At 44.7% G+C, this 27,475-nt stretch overlaps 1 protein-coding gene and 1 long non-coding RNA gene across 2 annotated transcripts in view; one reads left to right on the top strand and one right to left on the bottom strand.

The window, feature by feature from the left end:
• The window catches only part of LOC135367899 (uncharacterized), a 195,888-nt gene extending 178,522 nt beyond the window's left edge, over positions 1-17,366 (top strand). Inside the window, exon 6 of the long non-coding RNA XR_010414573.1 lies at positions 17,277-17,366. This is a non-coding gene — a long non-coding RNA (uncharacterized LOC135367899). The remainder of the gene's footprint in view (positions 1-17,276) is intronic.
• LOC135367898 (CCN family member 2-like) overlaps positions 1-27,475 on the bottom strand; it is a 91,118-nt gene that overhangs the window by 38,457 nt on the left and 25,186 nt on the right. Inside the window, exon 2 of the mRNA XM_064600998.1 lies at positions 5,569-5,995. Within this exon, the coding sequence (XP_064457068.1) occupies positions 5,569-5,995 (427 nt within the window). The remainder of the gene's footprint in view (positions 1-5,568; positions 5,996-27,475) is intronic.

Genomic DNA, 27,475 nt, shown 5'->3' with positions numbered 1-27,475 from the left:
AGGGAAGAAAGGTCCGTACGGGTTTTTACGGCGGGAGTGAATGGCTGCTTTGTTAGAGTGCGGAGGGGATTATGTGAACGTAGTGATCTAGGCTACAGACCGGTTACAGAAGAATGGAAGGTTCACGAACACGTGGACGAAACGGGACAACAGGCAAGAATTGGCAAGCATAGCGGAAGATAAGGATCTCTCCTTATCTTCCGCTATGCTTGCCAATTCTTGCCTGTTGTCCTGTTTCGTCCACGTGTTCGTGAACCTTCCATTCTTCTGTAACCGGTCTGTAGCCTAGATCACTACGTTCACATAATCCCCTCCGCACTCTAACAAAGCAGCCATTCACTCCCGCCGTAAAAACCCGTACGGACCTTTCTTCCCTCCGGGCTGTTGACCCACAATTCGCATGAACCTTTAAACACGTCACACCTAACCCTTTAAATACCATGCCAATGATGAGGACGGTGCCCAGAAGAAAAATGTGTTTTGCTGTTTTTCTTGATTTCGGGTGACCTCTCATAGTTTCGGTTTATGAAACTGCCTGTCCCAGTAACATTGAATGAGTTTCCATTGTTTTCCGAAAGGTATAGAGTCCCAATACACGCGTGGATTAGCTGTCGTACTTCAGTTACAATACCTCCAGGAAGCAGAAGAAAGCCTCTCCCTGAATGAGCAGAAGTAGAAGAAAACGGGGGAAAAAGTTAAATCTGAAAAGTTCGAAAAGTCAAGTTAAAAAGTTAAAAAAGTTAGAAGTTAATGTTGCGCGTACCTGAGCTTTTGTAAACAGCCAACACTATACAATAAAATAAACCGGGAGTTTTCTGTGTGCCATTGAATTAAGATTGTCTTTCAGATCGCATCTGGACAAAATCTCCAAAAAATCCGGATTAAATTGTCTGGATAAAATTCAAAAAAATTCACCGGATAAAATCCAAGTGGATTAAATCCAATCAACATCAAGGTGAAAAACCGGGCGTGTTGGTGTTGATCTTGCATGACGAACTAGCACTGGGAACGGGACAGAGAGAGGAGACGACAGGACAGGTGCTAGACTTCCAACAAAAGAATTTATTGGCAACATAGTACCGTCTTTAAATATAACACTCAGAAGGTTATCAGAAGAATATAATACTCAGAAGGTTATCAGAAGAATATAACACTCATGCTTCTATCACTCTGTTTGATAATGAAGTCAAATTCCTAAAAACGTGGGACAAGAAAAAGGATGACGAGTGTGTGGATGACACATTAACCTTCTGAGTGTTATATTTAAAGACGGTACTATGTTGCCAATAAATTCTTTTGTTGGAAGTCTAGTACCTGTCCTGTCGTCTCCTCTCTCTGTCCCGTTCCCAGTGCTAGTTCGTCATGCAAAACCAATCAACAGTCAGCGCAGGACCTGGTTGCCCTCTTGCAGGAGACATCGTTTTTTTTTGGACTTCTTTATGCGGCAGCACTGAGAAGTAGATGGAGCATTCTTCGGCTGTGCATTCGATATGCCACCTTTCGCGAGACGACCAAAAATATAGATCGAAGCAGCGGCTCCGGATTCCTTACCCCCATATACCAGCGCAAGTTCTGATACTGTGAGGCGCGCTTCCGCCTTTCCGAACTTCGCGTGCGGATTTCGAAAGCGAATTCCTCCCCTGCCCCGGTTTGTGTCATTAAAGAAGTGCACAAGAGTGAACTTTTTGTCGTCTCCTCGAAGAAAGGCCGGAGAGACGGCACCTCTGAGAATAATAATGCCAAAGCGCTTCGGGGCTGGATCAGTGGAAACTGGGAGTTGAATTCGCGAGCTCGGAGAACGTTCACTGGGTTTTAAGGTCCGCGATCCCCCGTGTTTGTTTCTGCCAAAGTCGAATTTAAATCCTGCGCGAGACCTGAAACTTTAAATGCCTGAAGCGTTGAAAGAAGCTTTGCGCTTCGGGAACGAACGCGTCGAGCTGTTCGAGAGTATTTCGGGAAACGTGCGTTAGTTACGAATGTGTCTTACCTCTGACGGCGCTGTGACTTTCACGCTTGTCTGCCACGTCACCTGTATGACGTATGCTCGCCGAATTCCCTCTCGCAGTTTACGGTGTCGCAAACTGTCCTATACTTCCAACGCGGAATAGGTTCTTGAGCTCGCTTTTCTAGCGTGCGTCCGTGTGTCACGTGCATACGTGTATAGCAGCGCGTTTGTGTAGCACTTTTGTAATCAGAACAGCAGTACACTCTTAAAAATGAACTTCACCACAATGCACGCTCCTAGCCAAACATCATCCCGAATGACAACGTTCTCGCCCCTGATTTGTTGAAAACGGGAGGCGTACGCCTTTTTTGTGACACTTATGCGGTTCATAATTGTCACAAATAAGGCGTACGCCTACCGTTTTCAACAAATCAGGGAAGATAACGATATCATTCGAGATTATGGTTGGCTAGGAGCGTGCTATGCGGTGAAGTTCATTTCTAAGAGTGTACCTCGAAACGCCTCACGTACATCCAAGTACTGATGAGAGGGCGGCTTGTAACTCACATCCCCATTTTTCTTTGTCACTTCACATCACATCGCATCAACATTTTTAACGAAACCGGTCGGTAGATATAGGCACTCCGCAGCTATACTGCCCTTTCGAAGCAGGAGTTGTCTTTTACTTGAAAAGCGATAAAAAAAAAAAACCGTGCCAGGAACAAAACAAAAAGACGACACAGCACCAGACTGACGAAAAAGATTCTATTGACAGATCTGCTTCTGAAATAACCTCAGCCAGCAACGCCCTCTTCTACAAGGTTACCCTTTTACACACTCAAGCCTGCACTCTTAAAAATGAACTTCACCGCATAGCACGCTCCTAGCCAACCATCACCTCGAATGATACCGTTATCTGCCCTGATTTGTTGAAAACGGGAGGCGTACGCCTTTTTTGTGACACTTATGCTGTTCATAATTGTCACAGAAAAGGCGTACGCCTCCCATTTTCAACAAATCAGGGCAGATAACGATATCATTCGCGATGATGGTTGGCTAGGAGCGTGCTATGCGGTGAAGTTCATTTCCCCACTTCATAATCACAATATATATGTTGTTGTTGTCGCGATGGTGGTAGGCTAGGAGCGTGCTACGCGGTGAAGTTCATTTTTAAGAGTGTGCCTAGTGCCTTTATCTTTTCGAAAGCACAGGACTTATCAAGAGATGTTTTTATCGCTTCTAAAGTATGAACTACCGAACAGCCCAATTTTCGACCATTTTCAGTGTCTTTTGCTCAAGCCGGAGTTAGCTCATCAGGACAATGGCTAGTAGCTCTTGGATGGTATCGCTAGCCGTTATTATATCAGCCTCCCAATACGCATATCAAAGGAAAAGAAAAGAAACGCCGCCTTCTGCCAGGTTTGACCATGGAAAAATCCTCAATCGCTGCGCGATAGAGCGGAAACAGTCCTATAAGACTTACCGAAAGGACACTTCGCTCGTCATATCTCACATATTCAACAAATCCTCGCCGTTCTTTTCTTACACGCGCGCTTCTTCCAATGCCCTGTCTTTCCAATAGGTGTGAACTTCAAAAGTAATCCCGGAGTTATAAATGTATCGCGCGCCTACCTTCAAATGCGACGTGACAACCGAGCGGAATTGCATCGTCTGCAGTAATTCCCGGGGGGAACTCGCGCCGTCCACATTGTGTTTTTCAGTTTCTCAAAATTTCATCACGAACGGATAATACCGAAATACACTATCGCATTCTCCTAAATATAGTGAGAATCGTTTCTTTTCAACGTAGATTGGAGGAAAATGAGATCGTAGCGCTCCGAGCGGTTCCACGTCCCGCTCTTGGTGACGCAAAAGACTGCGAAAGGGGGTTATATTTTGTCTTTACGAACGCTGTCGGCTGTCCGTTTACTGGCCGAGAGATCGCAAACCTGTTTCCGAAGGTTTAACAGTTTGTTTTAAATGTCGAAGTGATCTCAAATGAAGTTAAAACAAGTTCTGAGAGACGATCGCGTATCGTGCAGTCTTCAAAATGAGATCGTCCCCGAAAAAAATGAGCGATCGCAAAGGGTATAGCGCGATTCCGTGACAGGCTTAAATAAGGACCGCCGTTCTTGTGCTGCACCATCTCCGTTCTTCTTCTTCTTTCTCTGTGTGCGCGCAGCCAGTATGAATGCCTTTCTCAAATTATGCGTAATTTGCGGTGAAATGAGATATCCCTTATGCATTCCGGGCGCCTTCGGACAGAAAGAAGTGGAATTCAGTTCCGGTTAATGCGGACTCCGGATTGTTCTACGAACTAAGGTATAGGAGATACCTTGTGGAATCATAACATGCATTTTTGTTTTTGTTGTAACAGCCCAGGGTTTAGTATGTTCTATAGGTTATTGATGACAGATATCCGTTTACTCCTTCTTTAAATTGAGCTTGTGGAGGCGGAAAATGATCTGTAGGGAAATCGGGTTTCACCACAGTATAGCGAATAGTTGACTCGAAAAGTGAACCTCAGCTTGAATACAGATTTCTCACACTTCCAAGACGTTACATCGAACATTCAACATCAAGATTCGCATGACGCATAAGACACCCGCTTGCCGCTTTAATACAGTGGAAAAGGAACGCCGCGATCCTGTGTACGCTAGCGGGGAACATCAGCTTGTAACGTTATTTCCTTGTATACACAGTTTTAAGGATGTCCCCGTTTTTCTCATTGAATCCTTTCATTTGTGTGACAAGAAGTGCGGAAACAAGGCCGACATTAGTGGGTCGAAAAAGTGTTCCAAATGGACACGGTCGTTAAGAGACAAACATGCACGCGGTCACTAATGCCGCTATTTCTTTCATCCCATTCTTAATCGTGAACTTCACCACATAATTCGCTGAGGGCCAACCATCGCAAACACATTCATCACTCTTGATTTGTGGAGGGCGCTGCCGTACGGCCTCGTTTTCAACAAATCGGGGCATCGAACGAGTTCGTTCGGGATGACGGTTGGCTGGGAGCGTATTACGTCATAGCCGTCAAATGGAGTATAAAGTATTGACATTGGACGGTTAATAAAGCACACTCTTAGAAATGAACTCCACCGCATAGCACGCTCCTGGCGAGTCATGATCTCGAATGATATCGTTATCTGCCCTGATTTGTTGAAAACTGGAGGCGTACGCCTTCTTTTTGTGAAATTATGAACAGCATAAGTGTCACAAAAAAGGCGTACGCCTCCCGTTTTCAACAAATCGGGGCAGATAACGATATCATTCGAGGTGATGGTTGGCTAGGAGCGTGCTATGCGGGGAAGTTCATTTTTAAGAGCGCGATTTTAAGTGGGAGTTTTAAGAGGGATAAGAAGAAAGTGCACTCTTAAAAATGAACTTCACCACATAGCACGCTCCTAGCCAACCATCATCCCGAATGACAACGTTCTCGCCCCTGATTTGTTGAAAACGGGAGGAGGAGCCTATTTTGAGCCGTACATAATGGCCACAAAATAGGCTCCTCCTCCCGTTTTCAACAAATCAGGGGCGAGAACGTTGTCATTCGGGATGATGGTTGGCTAGGAGCGTGCTATGTGGTGAAGTTCATTTCTAAGAGTGTGTGGCTATACCTTTGTGTCGTTGATGGCGTTGCCGATACTCGCACCGTCGACGTCCTTCTCTGAGTTCTTTATCGACGTCGTTTCCTCCAGCGTCGAGAGTGTCGTAACTGCCCACTCGCTGATAAGCCCCGTGTCTTGCTCGTCCTCCGTGACCACTGTGTCGTTACAGTTCTGACACAAACGTTGTGCAAAAGGCCTGCCGTCCTTGCTGTCCGCGCTATAGGCAGCCCTGGCGGCGACGACAGGCACAATAACTAGTAGCATCGCACTACACCACCACATCAGAGCTGTCCTGCTGAGTTGAGGAAGGTACGACGTCACCTTCGATGTGATAATTCTCTCTAAATGGGCTATGCAGGGGAATGCCGCCGTTGGTTTTCCAACTTGATAAGCCATAAAAGTGGGATTCGTGACGGGGCGTGTCTTCGTGGTGCTTCTGGAAAACACAAGCAGGAAGCATAAATTCATTGCTAGCAATCGAGGTGATTGCATGTTAGCAGCATGCATAATCGCGCAGTAAGTTACGTATTTCTTTTATAAACCTTCAATAACCCTCTCCACACACTCACACAGCTGCAACACCCACCATTGTTTCAGACAGCTTATACCGTAGACTCTTAAAAATGAACTTTACCACATAGCACGCTCCTAGCCAACCGTCATCCCGAATGACAACGTTCTCGTCTCTGATTTGTTTAAAATGAGAGGAGAAGCCTATTTTGTATCCATTATGCACGTACAAAATAGGCTTCTCCTCCCGTTATCAACAAATCACAGGCGAGAGCGTTGTCATTCGGGATGATGGTTGGCTAGAGTATGATATTGTGATGAAACTCATCTAACACTTTGCTCTCCCCAACGAGCTCATGCACCCTCTACGCATCTCCACCCTTTACCCTCTATCCTCCATCCGTCTTTCTTTCTTTCTTTCTTTCTTTTCTTTTTTTTTTTTGCTATAGTCGTGACGACGCACACTTGTTGTTAAAATATCTTCACAATTTTCTGATGAATTCCACCTACTATCGTTAATTAATGATATAAAGGAATTAAACAATTTTTCCTGTTTGGCGTAACATCCACTTAAACTTAGCAGGGTTACACACTTTGCGAGAACGTTAGCTAAAACATGCAGGGGAAAAAACTGAGCCAGAAAAGGCGTGTCCTTTCTCTGTCTTCCTCTCTCTCTTAACAATGGAGAGTTCGAAAAAAGTGAACTAGTGCGGCTTACACACGAGAGCCTGATGACAAATGGGGCGCACCGGAGCACTCAGCTGCTTAGAGACTACTGAGGTAACAACATAAACGGCGTCATGAGAGCTTTCGCGATTGACATCATTCAGGGTATATGACACTGGTAGTGCAACTTTTATTACCTGTGCAGTTTAAATGAATATTGAAATGTAATACAGCCCAGGCGTTCAACATAAAAAAATAAGAGAAGTCAGGAAGGCTCGCGATTAATCTCGCCAGAGACCTCTTATACACCTCCTCACTTTATTGCTACATTAGGATGTGCAAGCCTCTGAAAAAGAATGTAGGAAAAGGTGGGCAAAGCGGTTATACTAATGTTCAAGATTTTTCCTTTCTTTTTTTCTTTTTGTGCACTTAAAAGACACATTTTGAGAGAGATCCTTTGGCAAAATACCATTAGTGTGCCATAGTGCTGGTTATTAGAGATATTTTATATGCATAGTGTTTTTTTTTTTATTCGTTAGAGAATTTTTTAATAACTAGTAGAGCAAAGTAGATGCCGTTTTTGCAGTTGAGTTATGTGGCCAGGCAAACATCCTCTCGATGAAAGTATGTAATACAAGATCACTAATTACCTAAAATTCATTAATGAGCTCTTTAATTCGGGGACTTCGCGAAAAAGCGGGATAACAGAACGGGAGATATTCCTCGTTGAAAGCCATTCCACGTTTAAAAAAAACCCTTAAACGCGCACGCGTGTTGAAATATCCATCGCTGAATTTCGCTACGCAATTGAGCCGAAACAAGAACTACGCACTTTTCACGCGCAGAAAGAGCGACAGGCAATCCACGTGAGATGTCCACGTGCTTTGCAGCGATGGAGCTGATTGGTGTAGGAGATAATCTGTTGGCGAGATAGACCACTCTCTGATCCAAATAAGGCGAGGGTCGCGTCATTTCTGCGCTCGAAAAGTGCGTAGTTCTTGTTTCGGCTCATTTGCATAGCGAAATGCAGCGATGGATATTTCAACACGCGTGCGCGTTTAAGAGTTTTTAAAACATGGAATGGCTTTCAACGAGGAATATCTCCCGTTCTGCTATCTCGCTTTTGTGCGAAATCCTCGAATTAAAGGGTTAATTAATGAAGTTTAGGTAATTAATGATCTTGTAGTTACATACTCTCCTCGAGAGAATGTTCGCCTGGCCATATAACTCAACTGCAAAAACGGTATTTGTTTTGCCCCGCTAGTTTTTTAAAATAAAAATTCTGCGACAAATAAAAAACATTCTATATATACAGGGTGTTTCACCGAAAGTGATAAAAAATTCTAACTGGCGACGTGCTCGCCGAAGGATTGTGGGACTTTCGGCAATTACCTTCTGGAAACTTTTGCCACCATTGAGGAAGGCTTTGGACAATTTTCAATTGCGGGAAATTTATTTTTGTCAATTGAACTTTGAAAATTGCCAAAGCGAACCTCACTTTTTTTATTTTTTTTTTACAGAAGTATGAAGTCCTTCATGAATGACCGCACACCCAACAAAAACTATGCACAGTATTGGAACAGAAATAGTCGAAAAAATTTGTAATAAATACGCTTTAGCCCCACCTGCTTGATTTTCGCAAAGAAGCGCGCTAGAAATGTGCGTCTAGAAGAGGAAGTGTCCCCGCCTTCATTTGTTTTGCCTTCTTTGTGCTAAGACGGTTGTTTCATTTTCTTTGTGATAAGACGGTTATCCCCAGCATCAAGGTCAAAACGGGGAAAAGAAATGTAGAAATAGAGGGCGGGAACACTTCCTCCTCTCCCCTCTCCCTTCGTCGAAACTCACATCCCCATTTTTTTCCTTTATTCACATCACATCACATCCTCTCCCCGCATCTTCAGTGCGCTCTTCTTTGCAACAACCGAGCAGGCGGGGCTAAAGAAACGCGGAGCTTGCAGATTGTATGCGATTGTGCACCATTTAAGAGACAGCTGTGAAAAAACTTATTTTCCTTCCTAGCATCCAACACCTCAGTGCACCGCCATGAAATTTCGTCCACACACGCACGTACTGTTTGCTAACACTGTTTATCGTAGGCAGGGTGTCGGAGTGAACCGAAAACCGAAAAAAAAAAAAACACGCTATTTTGGTGCGAACCTTAACGGAATCGAAACCGTATACATTTTTTTTTTTTTTCGCTCAGGAGGGAAACCGAAAAATTTATTGAGCGGTTTTCGGTCCAAGAAAAAAACTTCGCCGGTTTAGACTACGAATAGGCGAGTGAAACTTACGTTGTGTGTTCTGAAGTCATGTCATGGATACTTTTCGAAGGTTACGGTTACGGTGGAATGTACGTCGGTATATTATGACGCTTAGGCTCCCTTTGTAACGTCTTATCGTTCGCGCAAATACACTTAGATGTACATGTGACCGGTTGTGACTCTCTACCAATGTGCTGTGGTGTTCGTTTTAATTTCATGCGCCCAAACTCTCCTCAACTCAAGAGCGACCCAAGGGGGCTGCATAACGGCTTCCATATCGGTAATGTCACGCAACGCGTCGCTTGCTTGAGTGCAGCGAAGTTGAATACATTTACGTATCCGCAAGGGCAAGCGCGTGCGAAGTGGCGCCTCTTTTGTGGACAAGACACGAAGAAAAGAAAACGGAGCCGTTGAACGCGTTTGTGAGTGAAGGTGTTCCTCGATTTGCGTCGTACTCGTACGGTGGTGCCTGCTGGCTAGGAAGCAGCAACAGGCATTCGGATGGGACGCGATCGCACCAATCCAGCGAGAAAGTACTTTACGTATGACATCATGACAAACAAGTCCATCTGTATCATGCGCTTCAGGAAAGGAGAAAGCCCATTTGGATAGGCAGTCACCTACAGGAACCAGTAGCTACCAATTTCACAGCTGTGTATTAATATTAAATATCATGTATGCGGAATAAACGGGTTTGCATTTTGCAACCTTGATTTTTATTTCTAGGAATGAATATGCTCAGCAGAAGCGGAACCGGTTAAAACCGGTACGAAGCGTTATTTTTTTGCTCCGCCGAGCAGAACCGGTACGGGACCGTTTATGATAGAACCGGAACGAAAAACGTTTCGGTTCGACACCCTGAATACGTAGGTGTGCACCGTGTAGTGCGATATATTAGCCTCATTCATAAAGAACTTCACTTGAAAGAAGAGCTAACAAAGAAACCTTTCTAGTCCCCTTTAGCAACGCCCGAAGCCACCTTGCTTACTTCCCACACAAGCTATCCAATATATTTTTTCCATGCAAACCTACGCAGTGCAAACCTCATATATACGTACGCGAAAGAGCCTGCATTGCGGCCGTCACTGCATTACTAAACAAGTTCGATTGCTTTACATAGCTGCCACTGTTATTTCCTGTTCACCTCTTTCTATTTTCTTGCGGCCAGTATTTTTGCGGTTGTCCTCTGTTTTTTGCAATGCATGCGCTATTCCCTGCATCGCCTTGCATCTTACATGATGCACCTTTCATGAATCATTTATAGGTTGGAATTGTTTCTATGCTAAAGTGCTGCATACGCATAGGTAATGTGCCACAGAGGTTTCCGGACAGCGCAGTGCATTGGCCCAATATAGGCCCAATATGGGCTGCGCAATGGCTTTATGGACGCAGCACTGAGATATTGGTCTAGTATCGTCATGGAACAACTGGTCGCACCATGCGACCCACTTTTCCATATTTTCTGTATAGTTCTAATCTAATGTAATATTTCCAATGTTTGCAGAATATCGGAAATCTGGACACTATATAGCCTACACTGTTAAAACGGAACTTCACCACATAGCACGCTCCTAGCCAACCATCATTCCGAATGATATCACTCTGTGCATTGATTTGGTGAAAATGGGAGGAGGCTCCTATCTGGGACGGATTATCTTGTCCCAGATAGGAGCCTCCACCCTGTTTTGAACAAATCATGACACAGAATGATATCATTCGGCATGATGGTTGGCTAGAAGCGTGCCATGTGGTGAAGTTCTGTTTTAACAGTGTATGTCCCGCTTTACCCTGAGGTATGGTTCCGTTGTTGTTGTGGTGAAGCACCTCGCCTCATCTCATCGTCATTCATGTAGTAGTAGTTGTTGTTGTCCCGCTTTATTCGAATATTGGAAATTTATTAGGAAAATAGGAGCTGTGTTACTGCCAATAAAAAAAAAAAACGGTTTAGGCATGTAGTATTGGAAACGAACTGGACAACGAAAACAGGGAACAATGATATCGACCATGCTTTTTATTGCTTTGTCATTACGTTTCGTTCCCTGTTTTCGTTGTCCAGTTCGTTTCCAATACTACATGCCTAAACCGTTTTTTTTTTTTTCGTGCGATGATGAAGTGCTGAATTCTGAAGTGCTGATGATGATAGGAGATCATTCCTATATTCACATTACACCTCGCTGCACCACATATATGTAGTGCAGCGACGTGTAATGTGAATATAGGAATGGTTGCCTGACACAGAAAAGATACTCTATTATTGTTTTGCCTTAAAATATCAATGCTACTATATGTGGATCCGTGAATGTCATACAACCGATTCATTCAGCACGGGACTTCATCATCTCCTATCATCATCATCATCATTCGCTAAATATTATGAAATTGCGGTACCCTTCCCCCATTACATGTGGGTGATTATACGAATGAGATGGGAATGAACTGAATGGAGCACGCTCTCATAGTGGCAGCTAGTGTATTTAGATGGATGAGAAACAGCAGAAAGGGGGACGAAAAGTGAATGGCGTCTGAAATTAAGCCCTGCTGGACGCGCGCAGGTTTTGCATGTTTCGATCTCTCATAATGCTCCATGACGAGTTCGCTGCGGCTTCCACTTTTGCAGTTTGGAGACCTCGGAGCTTTGGTCTACAACTTTCTAATTTAAACCACCGACATATTTTTATTAATTAATTACATTAATCTTGTATTGAGCTCCTTAAGGCTAGCGCTGACTGTTCACGTTATATTAGAACTGAGCAGGCCATACCGCAAATACGTAGTTCCTGCGCAGTTTTTAAAGGAAAAGTGAAACGTGGATTTTTGCAAAAATTTTGACCGTCGCTCTTGACGCAGTCTGTATACAGGGTGTCCCAGAAAACGTGTCATTGAATTTTAATAGGAAAACTACGCCATCTAGAATCATGGAGTCAACGGCATTTGTTCTTACTAGGTTTTTGCCACCTCCTAATGAACATGTCATGTAGCGTAAGTTTAATTATGTAAATTTTTGCGAACTGAACTCGAAAATTTTCCAAGTAAAGGTCACTTTTTTACCCCACCAATGAGAAGAGCGTGCCCAATTTGCTCAGATTAATGATAATTCACAGGGATATTGAGGAGCTATTGTATCGGAAAAAATAGCCGAAAATCATGCTCTACGGAGCTCCCAGAGGATAGCGCGCGACGAATTTTTCAGCGCAATCGTTCTCAGTCCGACGAAATGAGGTTATAGAAAACCAGCCCACAGCGGCATTGTAGAAAGAGATAACACAGACATGGCTTATCGTGTCCGGCTTCGGCTGGGACCATACCTCCCCTCTTCCAATTTCAGGAACTGTCACTTTTTCTACTATCCCTCTGTGGGCTGGGTTTCCAACCTCCTTTCGTCGGACTGACAGCGATTGCGCTCAAAAAGTCTCTGCGCGTTATGCTCAAGTGCTCCGAAAAGTATGATGTTCGGCTATTTTTTCCGATGGGATATATCCTGAATATCACTCTCAATTATGATGAATTTGAGTAAATTCGGCACGCTCTTCATGTTGGTGAGGTAAAAAAGTTACCTTTACTTGGCAAATTTCCGAGTTCAGTTCGCAATTATTTACATAATTAAACTTACCTTACATGACGTTCACATCAGGAGGTGGCAAAAACCTAGCAAGAACAAATGCCGTTGACCGCATGATTCTAGGGGGCGTAATTTTTTCTATTAGAATTCAATGACACGTTTTCGGGACACCCTGTTTGTATTAGGCCCAGTGCATGGCTGCCAACAGCTGCACGTCAGTTCGGCCGTCTATATATTAGGACCATTTTGTAGTGTATAAACAAGAGTACTTCATCAACATTACCTTGAGAACCTTTTCCAGTGGCACTAGTCAGCCAGAAAATCGATTTTGATCTCTTGAAAATGAACAACGGTACGAGAGGTAATTTTGAAGACTCTGGGAGGCACTTTTGTCTGATTACTTGCCACCTTCCACGATGTTCAGTGGATTGGATTAGACGAACACGAAACACATAATTCAATGCAGCACTTGCTGCCGAAATACAAATCCCGTGGTTTGTAAACCTGGAAATGGATCCTGAATTTTCCCCATCTGGTTTCTTCCGCTTCGTTCTCACAGCTAATAGTATACAACAGCAGCAAGGCTTCCCCCTATAATACGTCTGCTCTCTTATACCACCTTTCTCAGCCTCGCCTCCCGGCAACCATGATTTATGCATGTGCGCTATTTTCCGCCATCCTCTGTAATGGATTCTGCGCTTATTTGGATCTTCTCTTGCTCCGGTACCAACAATGCGCTGATCCGGCATCCAATGTCGAAATATGCAATGCAGATTTGCGGCATTGTGTAAGGACGTGCTTCATCGCATCACCTTGTCAAATGCATGTTAATGGTAGAGCAGCACAATTGGTGCGAAAAAAAAAAAGACAGTTTGATCTGCCCGTTTTACGAGATTTATTGATGCGCATCTGAATGCACAAAGCGTGGTATAGGCAGGCACGAAAGCCACCTACACACACGGATGCGGTATGGCGTTTTGTATAGACTATTAAAAAGATTCGCCAAGTAACTTTTTCCTAAGAATCGACCCTGAGATGCTTCCCCAACTCCTTTGGCGTGCCCCCATTGTGTGGAGGGATTCCCTTCACCACTGATCTCCTTCACTGCTCCTGAAGTCACTTAAAAACTCCTGACTCCAGGCAACCACCGGTTCCAGAGAACACGAGGGGCGTCACTCATGATCCGGTTGTCCTCAGAGGCGGATCTAGAAGGGGGGACGGATGTCCTGACCTCTCCCCCCCCCCCAAATCTCTGTCGTTACTAGACTAATATCCACGCTTGGGGTACACTCTTAAAAATGAACTTCACCGCATAGCACGCTCCGAGCCGACCATCATCTCAAATGATATCGTTATCTGCCCTGATTTGTTGAAAACGAGAGGCGTACGCCTTTTCTGTGACAATTATGAACAGCATAAGTGTCACAAAAAAGGCGTACGCCTCTCGTTTCCATCAAATCAGGGCAGATAACGATATCATTCGAGATGATGGTTGGCTAGGAGCGTGCTATGCGGTGAAGTTCATTTTTAAGAGTCTAGTTGGTACAGTGCTAGACAAAAGTGTACAGCTGGACACAGTTCCTAGCCAACCACCATCCCGAATGACATCGCTCTTTCCCCTGATTGGCTGAAAACGTACGCCATTTTTGTGTCATTATGTAGTTCATCATTGCCACAAAAATGGGGCCCCCCGTTTTCATCAAATCAAGGGAGAAAACGTTGTCATTCGGGATGATAGTTGGCTCTACACTCTTAGAAATGAACTTCACCGCATGGCACGCTCCTAGCCGACCATCATCTCGAATGATATCGTTATCGGCCCTGATTTGTTGAAAACTGTGGGCGTACGCCTTTTTTGTGACAATTATGAACAGCATAAGTGTCACAGAAAAGGCGTACGCCTCCCATTTTCAACAAATCAGGGCAGGTAACGATATCATTCGAGATGGTGGTTGGCTAGGAGCGTGTTATGCGGTGAAGTTCATTTTTAAGAGTGTAGGAGCGTGCTATGCGGTGAAGTTCCCTCTTAAGAACCGGACATGTAAAACTACTATCTGTCATCATCATCGCCGCTGCCGATAATCCGAGTCGTCCCGCGGCGTGAAACCCGCGTTATGCAACGACTGTTCAGAAATGTTTTTGTAATGCTTACTGGATTGGAAAGCTTTTCGTTCCATTCGATTTCCCCCGGATGCCGAAAGTACGTCTGGTGCATCCCGTTAATTACACGTCGGAAAATTCCCCGCAAAGCCTCTTGTCACAAACGAACGAGAGGAAAATGCTGCTGTCAGCTGCACCGGTCTAATGATTAACTGCACGACCCCGAACTGTTTTTCAAGTTCGGCTATACGAGATACGAAAGAATTGGTCTCCTATAGAGTGATGCTTCCGACAGACACACCCATACACATCGGAAATGGTATTTTATAGAGCAATATTCTCGTCCTCTTCCTTTATTTTCAGTCTTGTTCATATTTCGTGCGTCGTCATTTTCGTTTGCTCGCAGTTTTTAAATATATTTCTATATCCTGATATACGGAAGTGTAACTGAACGCTCTCCTTCGCATGCCGTTTTCACCGCTTCCGGTTTGGTGCCTAAACGACATCCGGTTTCACAGCAAACACGTTCTGCGCCTGCCACTGTGCTGATTGATACAGTTATCTCTTCTGATTTGAGGAGAGAGATGGTCCTATATCCTTTTTGTGGCAATTCAAATTACCACAAAGAGGCGTACGCCTCCCGTTTTCAACAAGTTAGGAAAGCGAAAGATATAATTTTGCGTGGCGGCTGGTTCCGAGCGTCCTTAGTCGCGGAAGGAGCGGAAGTCTTCGTGGCACCGGAAGTTGTGGCGGGGGCTTGTTTATGTTTACCCGAGAATGTCATGTATTTACTAAAACTCCCTAATCGTGGTTTTGGAGTAGCCAGTCCTGACTGGGCCGGGACTAACCTCTCCATATTTTTCTTTCATATCCAATTCAATCCCTCGTCGCGAGTTTTACTAGATCGAGAGTAACGCAATGAAAGCGATATACGATAAAGCTGTCAAACCCAAGTTAAGGTATATAAAGAGCGCGATCGGCTTCTCGTAGTTCCGGGGCCGTTATTAGGGAGTTTTAGGAAACCGTAAACGCCATTCGATTGTTCTTCCGTTACGCTAGTAGCCAATAAGCTATCAGCGTAGCAATAGCTGATAGGCTGATAGCGATACAGAAAAGCGTACTCACGGTTTCCTAAAACTCCCTATTGTACGGAGGTCACACAACCAAGGCAACTACTTCAACAATAATTGTTGACAGTTGCATAGATACTGCACACAATTATATTGAGTGGGGCGAACGATATAACGGGGTGTACGCCTCTCTGTGACAATTGAACGTAAATGTAAAGCCTCCCAAACAAACGTACGGCTCCCCGCTTTGAAGAAAGTCTACCAATTACTACTCCAATTACCATTAAAGACACGAGAGAGAACGATACGATTCTCAATGATGATCGACAGGGACCGTGTTGTGCTGCGAAGTTTTTAGAGCGTATATATTAGAGGCTGAACGTGATAAACAGCACACGTTCGGGTAGTTAATTAGTTAATCCGGATATAATTAATTCGGGAAGAAAATTAGTCCTATACCGGTGAAGCCTGAGACACCGCGGGAGTCGCTCCGATATCGATAATGAACAGCTATTAATTAGACAGAGCACGTTAGCATTCATAAATATCCGCTGCAAGCCGTATACAACGTTGCGGCTGGCACAAGCTTGCTTCAAACTACGACTTTGTCACGCTAGAAAAGTTCCAAAACCACACGGATTACCCGAGCTATTTGCTAGGGAAAGGAGCCGAACCAAACGTGCCTAAAGGAAGGATTACCTTTGAGATTAACAGCGATTAGGTTGTTGCTATGGGAACCAGACCGCCGTTACACACTAACGTTGTGAATGTGTCAATAGCGTTTGATTGTGGCGCAACCTCTAGAACAGCTGGACTGAATTAGAAGCGGCTTATCGGTTATAATTACTACTTACAGCTTCGCTGGTAACTAGCAGGATGTGTACACTTAAGGGCCTGTTCTCACGCTCTGCTCCACAACGCTAGAAAACAGTGTCGTTTTTTTTCCCCCTCCTCAACAACAACAACAACAACAGATAAATTAATGATGATGATGGGGTTTTTATTCCTCGCTCTGCTATGAACCGCTAGAAAACAGCACTTGTCAGAGTTGAGCTCCTGTCAATTTTTTCAGCGCTCATTTCTGTAGCGCTGGTCTGTGATGGCCAATCAAGAGGCTGTTTTACCTACGACGTCGCGGAAGCTGTGGGTTTGTTTTGTTTCCTTGTTTTGCAGTGTCCTGTTGGTGTCGTGGGGGAATTGAACGTGGCGCACAGCTTACAGGAACCAAGAATGGATACCAGACGAAACGGCGCTGCATCACGCGACTTGAGACACGAGACATCACCAGACACGGGACTTGAGCTGCCGAGCGAAGGCGATTCTACCCAAAGCGAGAATAAAAAAGCCATTCATAGAATACGCATAAAAAAAAATTCCTTATAGAGGTCGCTGCAAGGATTGTACGTATGTCACGTTTTATCGTTAAGTTATTGAACATGCAGATGCACTTCTACGGTAAAAAATATGTTACCTTGCGCAGAAGGATATTATTGTCTATGTATACATACAGTATTACGTACAATTTAAATAATCATTTTTATTTGCTTCTAGGGCAGCAAGGAAAATGTAAACCGCCAAGAGAGGAAACTCCGAAATCAACGCAATTTGATTAATACACAAACGTCTGAGGGCTACAGCGAAAGGCGGGTAAATAAATTTGTACCGATACATGCGTAGCTATACCCGATACAACCGACGCCGCACCCATCACTGTAACGAGCGCTACCGTCGCTACCGTCGCAACTCGTCTACTCGGCGATAACAACTTTATTTAAAATGATGATGAGTGGGAAGTTTCTCGCGTACTCGTTATCGTCACTGCGAGTCTGTTCAACTTAATTTCGCGAAAAATACTCTCATCTTTCCAAATACTAGTAACTCCGATTTCCCGGCAACCGCACGGATATTGCGAGAGGCGGCTTCAGCTGCCAGCTTGAGCACACACACACATAAATGGGATGATGATGTGGTGGGTCATTCTCCGCCGTTATGGCGGAGCAGAGCAGGTCGAGCAGACGCTGACGTAACATTTGCAAACGTGCGTGTTTCTTCTCCTTGTGCGGATGGTGATGTGGACAATAGTGATCAGAGTTTCAGAGCGCAAAGTGTATTTTTTTTTTTTTCGGTATCGAGCTGTAGGGGATAAAATGCTTTCCGCGTCTTCATTACGGTACCACTTGGATATGTAAAGGTAGTTTCTTGTTTTTATCAACATGAAATATGTTGTTTTTGTACTAAATGGTGGAGAACTATCAGTTTCACATAATTGAAAGTTGACTACCATGGGAGCGATAACCTCTCTGCGCGTCCACTTTCTTAGGACACATACATCCTAAGATTCAGAAGACGCAGGGAATGAAGCACAGTAGGAAGATATAACGGATATAATTAGAAATCTCCATTTTATTTTTTCCTTCAAATCTATCAGTCAATCAGAATTCGTGCATTGACGCTTGCATCGTCTCTTTTTGACGAAACCGTGATCAATTTACGTCACTCACGATGAACGGGGCGGGTTGGTCAATACGACACTTTAGCGGTTTTCGTGCAAATCTAGCAAGTTCTCAGTACCATGTCACCCCATGCATCCCATGTCATCATCATTTATTATTGTTGTTATTGTTGTTGTTGTTCAGTACCATGATTTAGAAAAACTAGCGTACGTTACCGCTTGCACCAGGTAGTTACTAACTCTTCGACTGTGTGCACATGGTTGGCCCACTGTGCTAACACAACATATCGTCTAGAAAACTAACGGTTCACGAAAACGTGAACGCGAACGAGCAATATGCACAGTTGAGTGGTGGACGATTATGAGGCCAGATTCACGCGGTCGCTATATGTAACAGATATGTATTGTCGCACTCTACCCGCATTTTGAAGCAGTCTTTATCCGCAAATAAGACAATCACTTACTTCTGCAACCACATGGTACGTGCCCTTTGCCTCCCATCACTAAAAGCTCCAAAAATTAGCTTTTGCCACCCCGAGCTGGAATGGAAACCGATACCGACCTCCTTTATGTCCTTTAGTCCACCTCTCCACATTCTGTGCCTCTCGCATAGGCAAGGTGCTGGGCCCATGGTCCAGTAGCCTTCATATGCACCAAGGTCTCCGTCACTTTTTGGAGTTCCTGTCATCAACAGGCCTCTCCACCCTGCTTTGATCACCTGAATCCTCATCTCCATCATCATCTCTCACTATCTACAAATGGCACTGGGGCAGCGCCCAGCCTGCTGGCCATCAGCCCCATCTCATCATCGTCTCTTTATATATATGTGTGTGTGAGTGTGTGCCTGTCGTGCCTACCTGCGTTTATGTGGGCCTCTACGTATAGCCAAAGATGCTGATGCAACTTTACTACCTCTCATCATCCATCGTTACCTCATTGTACATGTCATGTCTCATACGGTCCCGTCGGTATTTGGGTATAGCGTGCCACAACTCGCCTGTCGAATTTCCCCCATTCATCATCATCATCATCATTATATTTGTTGTTGTTGTTTTTGGAAAGGAAAATGCAACTGGCATATCGTCTTAAAACATACCATACAAGAAAGGAACAACTCTATAATACACTAAGGCCGCGTACCCAAATATGCAAAAAGCGCGCGGTATAACGCGTACCCGGAGCGGAAAATTCTTGCCGCGGTGCGGGAGAAGCCACCTCCGCTTTTCCTCGACCGCGCCATGCACGATTTTTAGCGGCATGCCGCGCATCTTCGTCCCATCAGGTGGTCAACGGAGATTGCGTCACGCTCCTGTATTCTTTCGGCCACACACGCAGTCGCCAGCACGTTGACAGCATCGCCAGCGTCGATGTGTGTACCGCATGTGGGTACGGGCCCTAGGAGACACTCAGCCGTCCTGACTATCAAAAGCCTCGCCCTTCGTAACTCTATACCGCGTGGAAAATAATAAAAGTAGGAACAGCGTGGAGCACAACCGAACACACAAACTAAAATTCTTCGAATAATATCGGCTTTAAAACATAAAAACTGCTTCCAGAAATCGTAATTAGCATTGTTGACGTGTGGAAGAAGCCGAGCGACGTGATAGATTGTGATGGTGATGTGATAAAGAAAAAAACAGGGGGGATGTGAGCGACGTGGCTCGGACTTCCCTACACTCTTAAAAATGAACTTCACCACATAGCACGCTCCTAGCCAACCATCATCCCGAATGACAACGTTCTCGCCCCTGATTTGTTGAAAACGAGAGGAGGAGCCTATTTTGTGCCGTGCATAATGGCACAAAATAGGCTCCTCCTCCCGTTTTCAGCAAATCAGGGGCGAGAACGTTGTCATTCGGGATGATGGTTGGCTAGGAGCGTGCTATGTGGTGAAGTTCATTTCTAAGAGTGTACATATATGAGCTGAGTTGAGTTGAAAGGCTTTTGTCGACTTCCTTACCGCTTCGAACCTGCTTGACACTCTGTGACAACTTCTGTGACACTGTGTTCGCGCGGTCTCTGACATTATGAACCAGTGAGCGTTCCTTGGTGCATAACGTCTCCCCCGTTCTTTCTCCCCTTTATCCTTCCCCTTTATCCCCTTTATCCCTTACGCTCTCTTCTGCTTGACCCACTCTACCTCTTTAATGTTGTTTGTTTGTTTTTCTCTTTTTTCTGGCTCTATTGTTCCACCCACAAACGCGTTTTGTAGTAGCCAGTCCTGACTGGGTCGGGACTAACGTCTCCACATTTTTCTTTCATTTCCAATTCCAATTCCGAGTTGAAAGAGAGAAGAAAAAAATGGAGAAATAGGCACTCATTACGAGAGCCCGCTACTCCAGATCAATTAGGAAAACAAAAATGGCTAACTACAATAAGAACAATGAATGACAGAGACACTCAGTCAGTCAGTCACTCACACAGAGCGAGTCACACTGTATCCATTAACTTGCAGTCGCACAAACGCCTGCATGGCGTGGAACTGATGGTCCGGTGACCAAGGGCCCAAAACCAACATCGAAGGGTCTCCCATCCAGCCGAGCTAAAGAAGCTTTTGTTTTCAGCAGACCGGCTGCTCTATGTACTCTCTCGTCACATATTCATCGTCGTACTATTCCTTGTGGGCCGCACAAAGGAGCGCTCGTCTTTCCTTTCAGGATACACAATGCCTCCATGAAGCTATTATGTTTTTGCTTTCAGAAGGGTTCTCGCGGGCCATGAGCGTTCCCATAATGCTATCGTTCTTCAGGGCGAAATCTCGCCGCGCGCCGAGCGGAGAGACGACACCCCAGCTGAATAAAGCGGGGTAACAGCGCAGAACAGGTATCGACCTCACTTGCCCTAATTCTCGATGGAACACGTACTACAACAGCGCGGCGTTGGCGGCTGCAGAAACGGCCAATTCGGTGCGGGACTTTGTGGGCTGGTGCGCTATCTGCACGCCAGCCAACACTTCAGTGCGCGATACTTATCTCTGTTCTTCCGACCGTGTATCGCGCCGACAGAAGATCACATCCGGTTATCTCTTACTTTCTTGTTGTCCGTTTACGCCATGCGTGAGATTTTGTTAGCGAACAGCTGTGGATGGCTAAGGAAAAGTTGCTTGTCACTTGTCTTTTTTGTTTCTTTTTCAGCTAACTGCGGCTAAGTGGTCTGGGGTAGCCAGTCTGATTTCGTCGTGACTTACGTCCCCCCCCCCTTTTTTTTTCTTCCTACCACATCACATCACATCACTTGTCGTGAACAGTGATATGCGAATAGTGGTCTTAAAACCGTAGCAACTATACAAAGAGAATAGTTTATACCCGGAGCAAGTAGAAAAACGATAGTTTATACCCCAAGTAAATACGAAGCGAGTAGTTATGCGGGGTGTGAAGGGAAGTGCCTCAGGACGTGAGCCGCCGATATTTCGAACAGAGACTGTTTTCTATACCCGTCTAGTTGTCTAATTTATACAGGGTTACCTAGGGTTACCTAGGTTACAGGGTTACCTCGCGTGCTATAAATTCCCGTTAAAACATCTACTTATACGAAAAAGATGCGGCAGACGGTATTTATCTTCTGGGAACTTTTGCCACGGCTTGAGTCGGTTTTAATTAGATTTCTCTTTCTTTTTTCTTTTTTTGCGTGGAATAAAAAGACTGGGAGGTGGTGGGTTCGAATCTCACCAATGCCGGTGCTGTCAAAGCTTTCCCCTGGTTTTCCGGTAGACTTTCAAGACGAATGTCAGCACAATTGCCCTCGAAAACGGCCCAGGACGAATACTAACCCCCCTATCCCCCACCCCTTCCTGTTGTTCGCTCTCCATCTGTCCACGTCTGTACGCCGCATACAGCCACAGTTGCTTCGCGGCGATAACACGGAGTTCGAAAAAAAAAGAACCATATATCATTGCGGAGCAGACGTCTGTATCCTCTGGGACGGAAGTGCTTCAAATAAGGGCAAGGAAGCGAGAAGCAAATTAATCCCCGCCGCATAAGGGAGCTGACTACCCGTGCCAGCAAAAAACAAAACAAAAAGAAAGGACAATCAAGGATTCCTTGAAGAAATGTTTCCATGCAGCACTAGGGAGCTTCTGAAGTAAAGCCCGAGGCACCTGAGCGGCGATAGCGAGGAGTCTGCATTTTGTATGTCATTGTATGTAAGTCCTTGTCTTCCTTTTTTGCGCCCTACCATATTCAGACAGCAAAGACCTGTCGGTTCTTCTGTTGCAATTTGCATGAAGACTGATTTTCATTCAGAAAGCTTGAGTCCGATGTCAGACAGGATATGGTCGATCTCATAATTCTTTTTCGCTCGACGGAAACATTCCACTGACACACGGACACGTCTTCCAACGATTACGTCCAGTTATGCGAAGCTTGAATTTGTAGCCTAGCTAGGTTGAAATATGAGAGAACGAAAATCCAAAAAGGGCTGCCGGGTACACGAAAAGAAACACAGAAAAATAAGAGGGGGGTTCTGGTGTACCGAAAAGGGGAGCAATGAAAAAAAGAGTGACGTTTCGAGCGAAAGCTTCACAACATTCCGTTCACCTAGTCTGAAGAAGAGCTTTCGCTCGAAACGTCACTCTTTTTTTCATTGCTCGCCTCTTCGGAGCACCAAACCCCCCCCCCCCCCCATCTTTTTTTCTGAAATATGAGAGAGAGAGAGAGAGAGAGAGAGAGAGGCAACTCCAAATGCTGTTGATGAGTGCGCTACCTTCGTTAGGAGCATAGCGGAGCTCTCGTCTGTTTAGACGTTCTCTTTTTTCTTTACTAGACCTGGAGTAGCTTGTCCCGCAGTGAGCGTTCTCACATCTCCATTTTTTGTCCTCCTGACATCATCATCATTATCATCCAATTCTGCGGTTGTACGAAATGTGCGCGTACACACGAATGCAGGCACTGGTGTTTTACATTACCTGACACGAAAGTCTATACAAAAGAAAAATCGACTTGTCCGAAAAGTGAAGTCAACCTTATTTATCTTTAGAAAACTATCGTCACGTACTAAAAAGTAATCCTATCAAGTTTTAATTAAAATTTAATTTCTACAATTTAAGGCTGAAATTTTCCAAGTTAAAGTAACGTTTTCCTCCCAGAATCGGGAAGCGCATTCCGGATTTACCAAATCCACCACAAAATACGCCACATAGCGCAACGCTAACAGCTGGAAACGATAGCGACTGTTAGTAAATCGTTAATCTTTTACCAATCAATCAATCAATCGTTGATAACGTGGCGTCCGAAGTACCGTATCTACCGCACCCAACCAACTGATAAGATGCAGATTGATTGATTGATTGATTATTTAAAAGAAAACAAGGGAGAAGATGCAGAGCCATGCACGCTGTCATTGGGTCCGGTATGTACGAATTCCACTCTCACTGCTGATATTGAGAACAAACTCATAAACGAAAAGGGTAATGGAGACAGAGTTGAGTTTGAGTTTTATTATAGAAAAAAGGGTAATGGAAAAGGGTAAAGGATTCGGCGTGCTGGTGCAGCGCATCTATAGCTTGGGAGGAGTGCATGATTCGGGAACACACGAGAGGAGAAGAACAAGAACGACACGAAGAGCACTCGATAAACAAGGTTCGCGGCTTAGTAACACACTCCGAAAAGAGAGCGAAAAGCTCAGACGTCGACCGGCGATGGTTTTATTTGTGATTTGCGTTGGAGATCGGCAGTAGAACGTTGGAAATTTCGCCAAGAGCCCCCTTCATGTGATGTGATGTGATGTGATGTAATAAAGAAAAAAAAATGGGGATGTGGGTTACGACGAAGTCGAACTGGCTACCCCCAGAACGCTTACATACGGAAAGAAAGAAGCCCACTTCATGTTTTTAGTCGTTTGGGCCTTTCTTCGGCCGTAGTTGATTGCAAAGATGATATTTCCGCTCTAACATGCAGATGTTGTGTGGCGAGGACTCCGGCGGGCCTTACAGGGGCCCCGCCCGATACTTTTCAAACCCTAGTAAGAACAGTTCTCGCACTCTCGACCTGCTAACGCCCGACAGCAGACAAGTTAGGGACACAGCAGAAACGGCTGTGTGTGCGAAACATCCGTCGATACACGGACATGTGCCTTCAAGAGAATGACTCTCAGTGACTCCACCTGTTCCCCTGAGATATTATTCCTTACTGATACAAAGCTTTACATTATATCAATTTAATTGGGCACTGTGAGGCATGTGCTGTGTTTCATTATATGTTTAATTGCCTCATCCCCTACGACGTCTATATTACATGTGCTTTGTTCCTTACTGTCTTGCATTCCACCATTCAATTCCGAATAGGAAATCCTTTGCTTATAGAATCGCGCCTAAACACGGCAACGCAGACCGCGACGCATTGTGTAGTTCGCACATAGCACGACCTTCATGTTACGATACCCGTCCTACGTTATACGACCCGAGCCAAGATGCTTTAGGCTTTGCCGTTGCCGTTGCTGCGTCTCCCCTCACGTACGGCTGCAGTAATCAACATTCTACGAGATCTGGCCTCACATCACAACGTCCTATGTCCGAATCTACAGCTTACGAAAGTGCGTAATCAAGGCCGGAAGCCTCATCTCAACGAGATGCCTCTGGATAGCGAAGGCTCGTTTTAATAGCCTGGCTCGCAGATCCTATTATCAGGAGCTTGAAGCTTCATTTGCACAGGGCTCCGTGCTGCCCTCATTAAAGCGATACGATAGCGCAGGTTTTGTGGAGACCGGATGTGGCAGGTCACTGACGTTTGTCCGTGTAATGGATATCCCACTTTACGGCATGGCAGCCGAGTTATACGTGTCGCGCCGTGCACTTTGAAGGACGTGTAGGAAAGACGCTGTGAAAATTATAATGAGTTAGTTGAAGTGATAGTGTTGATGTCGAAATGGTTCTAATGACAATAAGCATAATGTCGGGAGTCGACAAAACGAGGCACGTTTTGTCAATCCTCGAAGACAAAGCACTTATCACGAGATCTTACTTAAAGTATAATCAAATACTATTATATACTATCATGGCGTGTGTGTATGCCTCATCTTTTTCATCGTCATCCCACTCATATATTAACCCACATGCACTGAGGTATGGTACCGCAATTGTTGCGGTGAATCACCTCATCCCACCGCCGTTCATGTAGTTGTTGTTGTTACTATTATATATTATTCTTCTATACTGTTGTACTCGTTCGTACGACGATAAAGCCAGAATGTAACACGTTGCATCTTGGCGAAGGCTCTATCGCCCAAACAATCGGCAGCAACAATGCCTTCTAATGTACGAAAGCCAGGCGGCTTTGTTATTCAAAATGCATGCGCATATTCACAGCTACAGTTGCTGCAGTACATGACATACCAGCTGCAAATGCATTATTGTTCATACATTTTTATAGCATCCTACTCTATTTGTAGCACAGACATTGATTCATGCTCCATTTTTCAACAGCCCGCGTTGCAACGTAGTCGCCTAAATACGACATCCTTTGAAACTTCGGTTACAGCTGTCTCGCGACATAAAGTCCCGAAGTAAACTATTATTTGAAATTCGCCATCTTTTATTTCAGCAGCACACGCATGCGAAAGAATCAAAATACCAGGTCATCCCGCTTCCAATTATTGACGCGTTAGAAAGGCACGCGTTGTGCAGTGTGCGGTGCAGGAACTCATTTACGCCACTGTCTCCTTCCACCTTCCCTTCCCCTATTACCCCCTTCTTTCTCTCTATACGTACACACATATACATATATCGGCACCTTCGGTTGACGAGTTTTGGATGTCTGTTGCCGTGGTACTCAATGAAAGCAAGGACGCAGCGAGCGAACCAAGCAAAATTTATTTTCCGCTCGGCTGGAAAATACGAAGTTCACGCACAGCTATGCGTTCGATTCGGCGTTCTCTCGCTGCGACGTGATGGACTGGATGGTTGCGCTCGCGAGACAGAATAGATGTAATGTCATTTGTTTCCCAGACATGCAGAGTAGAAAGGCTAATGTGAGTTAGATTTTTGCTTTCGCAACGGTGCCAACTTGCCGTTGTAACTTATCGAGTTACGCGCAGTCGTGTATAATGCGAGTCGGAGCTGGTCGTGCTGGAGGTACACAGCAAACGCAATTAAATCGTCCCCTTGGTTGCGCAGCTTCGTCAGATCGTTTTGCATAATGGTAGGTAATGAAATAAGAGAGAAAGGCGGTTTATAACTTGATTTCCGCTTCAATAGCTGGGCGTTGCTGGAACAGCGTTACAAACGTTTCTAAAGTAGCACGAACGAATGAATGAAATTTAAAAGTCTGTTATGTCATTTAAAACTGTAGGCGCTTCGGTTGCAGCAAGGGGGGAATGTGGAACATGGGAGAATTGTAGGACTTGTAAATTTATATTCGTGGAATAAAGTGCGGCTATAGGATGTGTGTGAGACTCAATGGGCCTGCTTCCTTCGCCCCCATGCAAGCTGTACACATCCAACCCGGCCGTCGTCTATGCAAAGTTTGAAAATAATTCGCCTTTACGTAGAAATGTTGCAGCGGAGGGAGAAATCATCGTCTAACAAATTTCTGTAGCAAGCAAAAAATATTGCTGGCATCCGAAGTAGTAGATCATACGATCGTAGACCTTTTGTCATTGTAAAGGCGGTTGGTGTGTGGCCCTCCAGCAGACTTGTACGTATCTTGAGTACGTACTCAAAATACAGTATTTTAAATACTTTTTCCGGTATTTTGGTACTCTACTCAATACTTTTTGCGACAAGTATTTTTAATGTATTTAAAATACTTTTTTCGGTATTTGCTACTCAGTACTCAAAATACTTTCCTTCCTCGTCAAGCCATATCCAGCACGCTTCCCGCCGTGCCGAGATTTTCAGCTCACTGGAATTTAATCCCCTTTTTCTTCGTTTTCTTTTTTTCGGGAATTCGCGAATATGTCATTTATCCTCTTGTACAATAGGCTGGTCCCAAACCTGGCCTTGCTTGTCAATAGCCAACTTCGTCCGAAAGCCGTTCCTATTCATATTGCCAGGTGAATCACCAGGGGATTAGGTACAAGATAATCCCGGCATTTATTTCGTTGGTCATCAAAGCAATAAACACGAAAGACCCGAACCGACATACAGGAGAGATTACGAAGTTTTGGGTCAGAACATATCAACAAAGTTTACTTGGGTTCACCAAAGTTCACCAAGCATTACTTGACACCAAGACGTTGCAAATGAAAGATATGCATGACCGATGAAGTTTATTCCTTTCATTTGTAAGCCCACGTTCAAAATACGCGTTTCACTTACTGCTAATACTAAAGTACTTTAAAGAGTATCTTAAATACTTCTTAGAGT

Source organism: Ornithodoros turicata, chromosome 9 (assembly GCF_037126465.1).
Source record: "Ornithodoros turicata isolate Travis chromosome 9, ASM3712646v1, whole genome shotgun sequence".
Classification (NCBI taxonomy): Eukaryota; Metazoa; Arthropoda; class Arachnida; order Ixodida; family Argasidae; genus Ornithodoros; species Ornithodoros turicata.
Note: the sequence above shows the minus strand (reverse complement) of the source record. Positions and strands in the feature narration are given on the sequence as shown.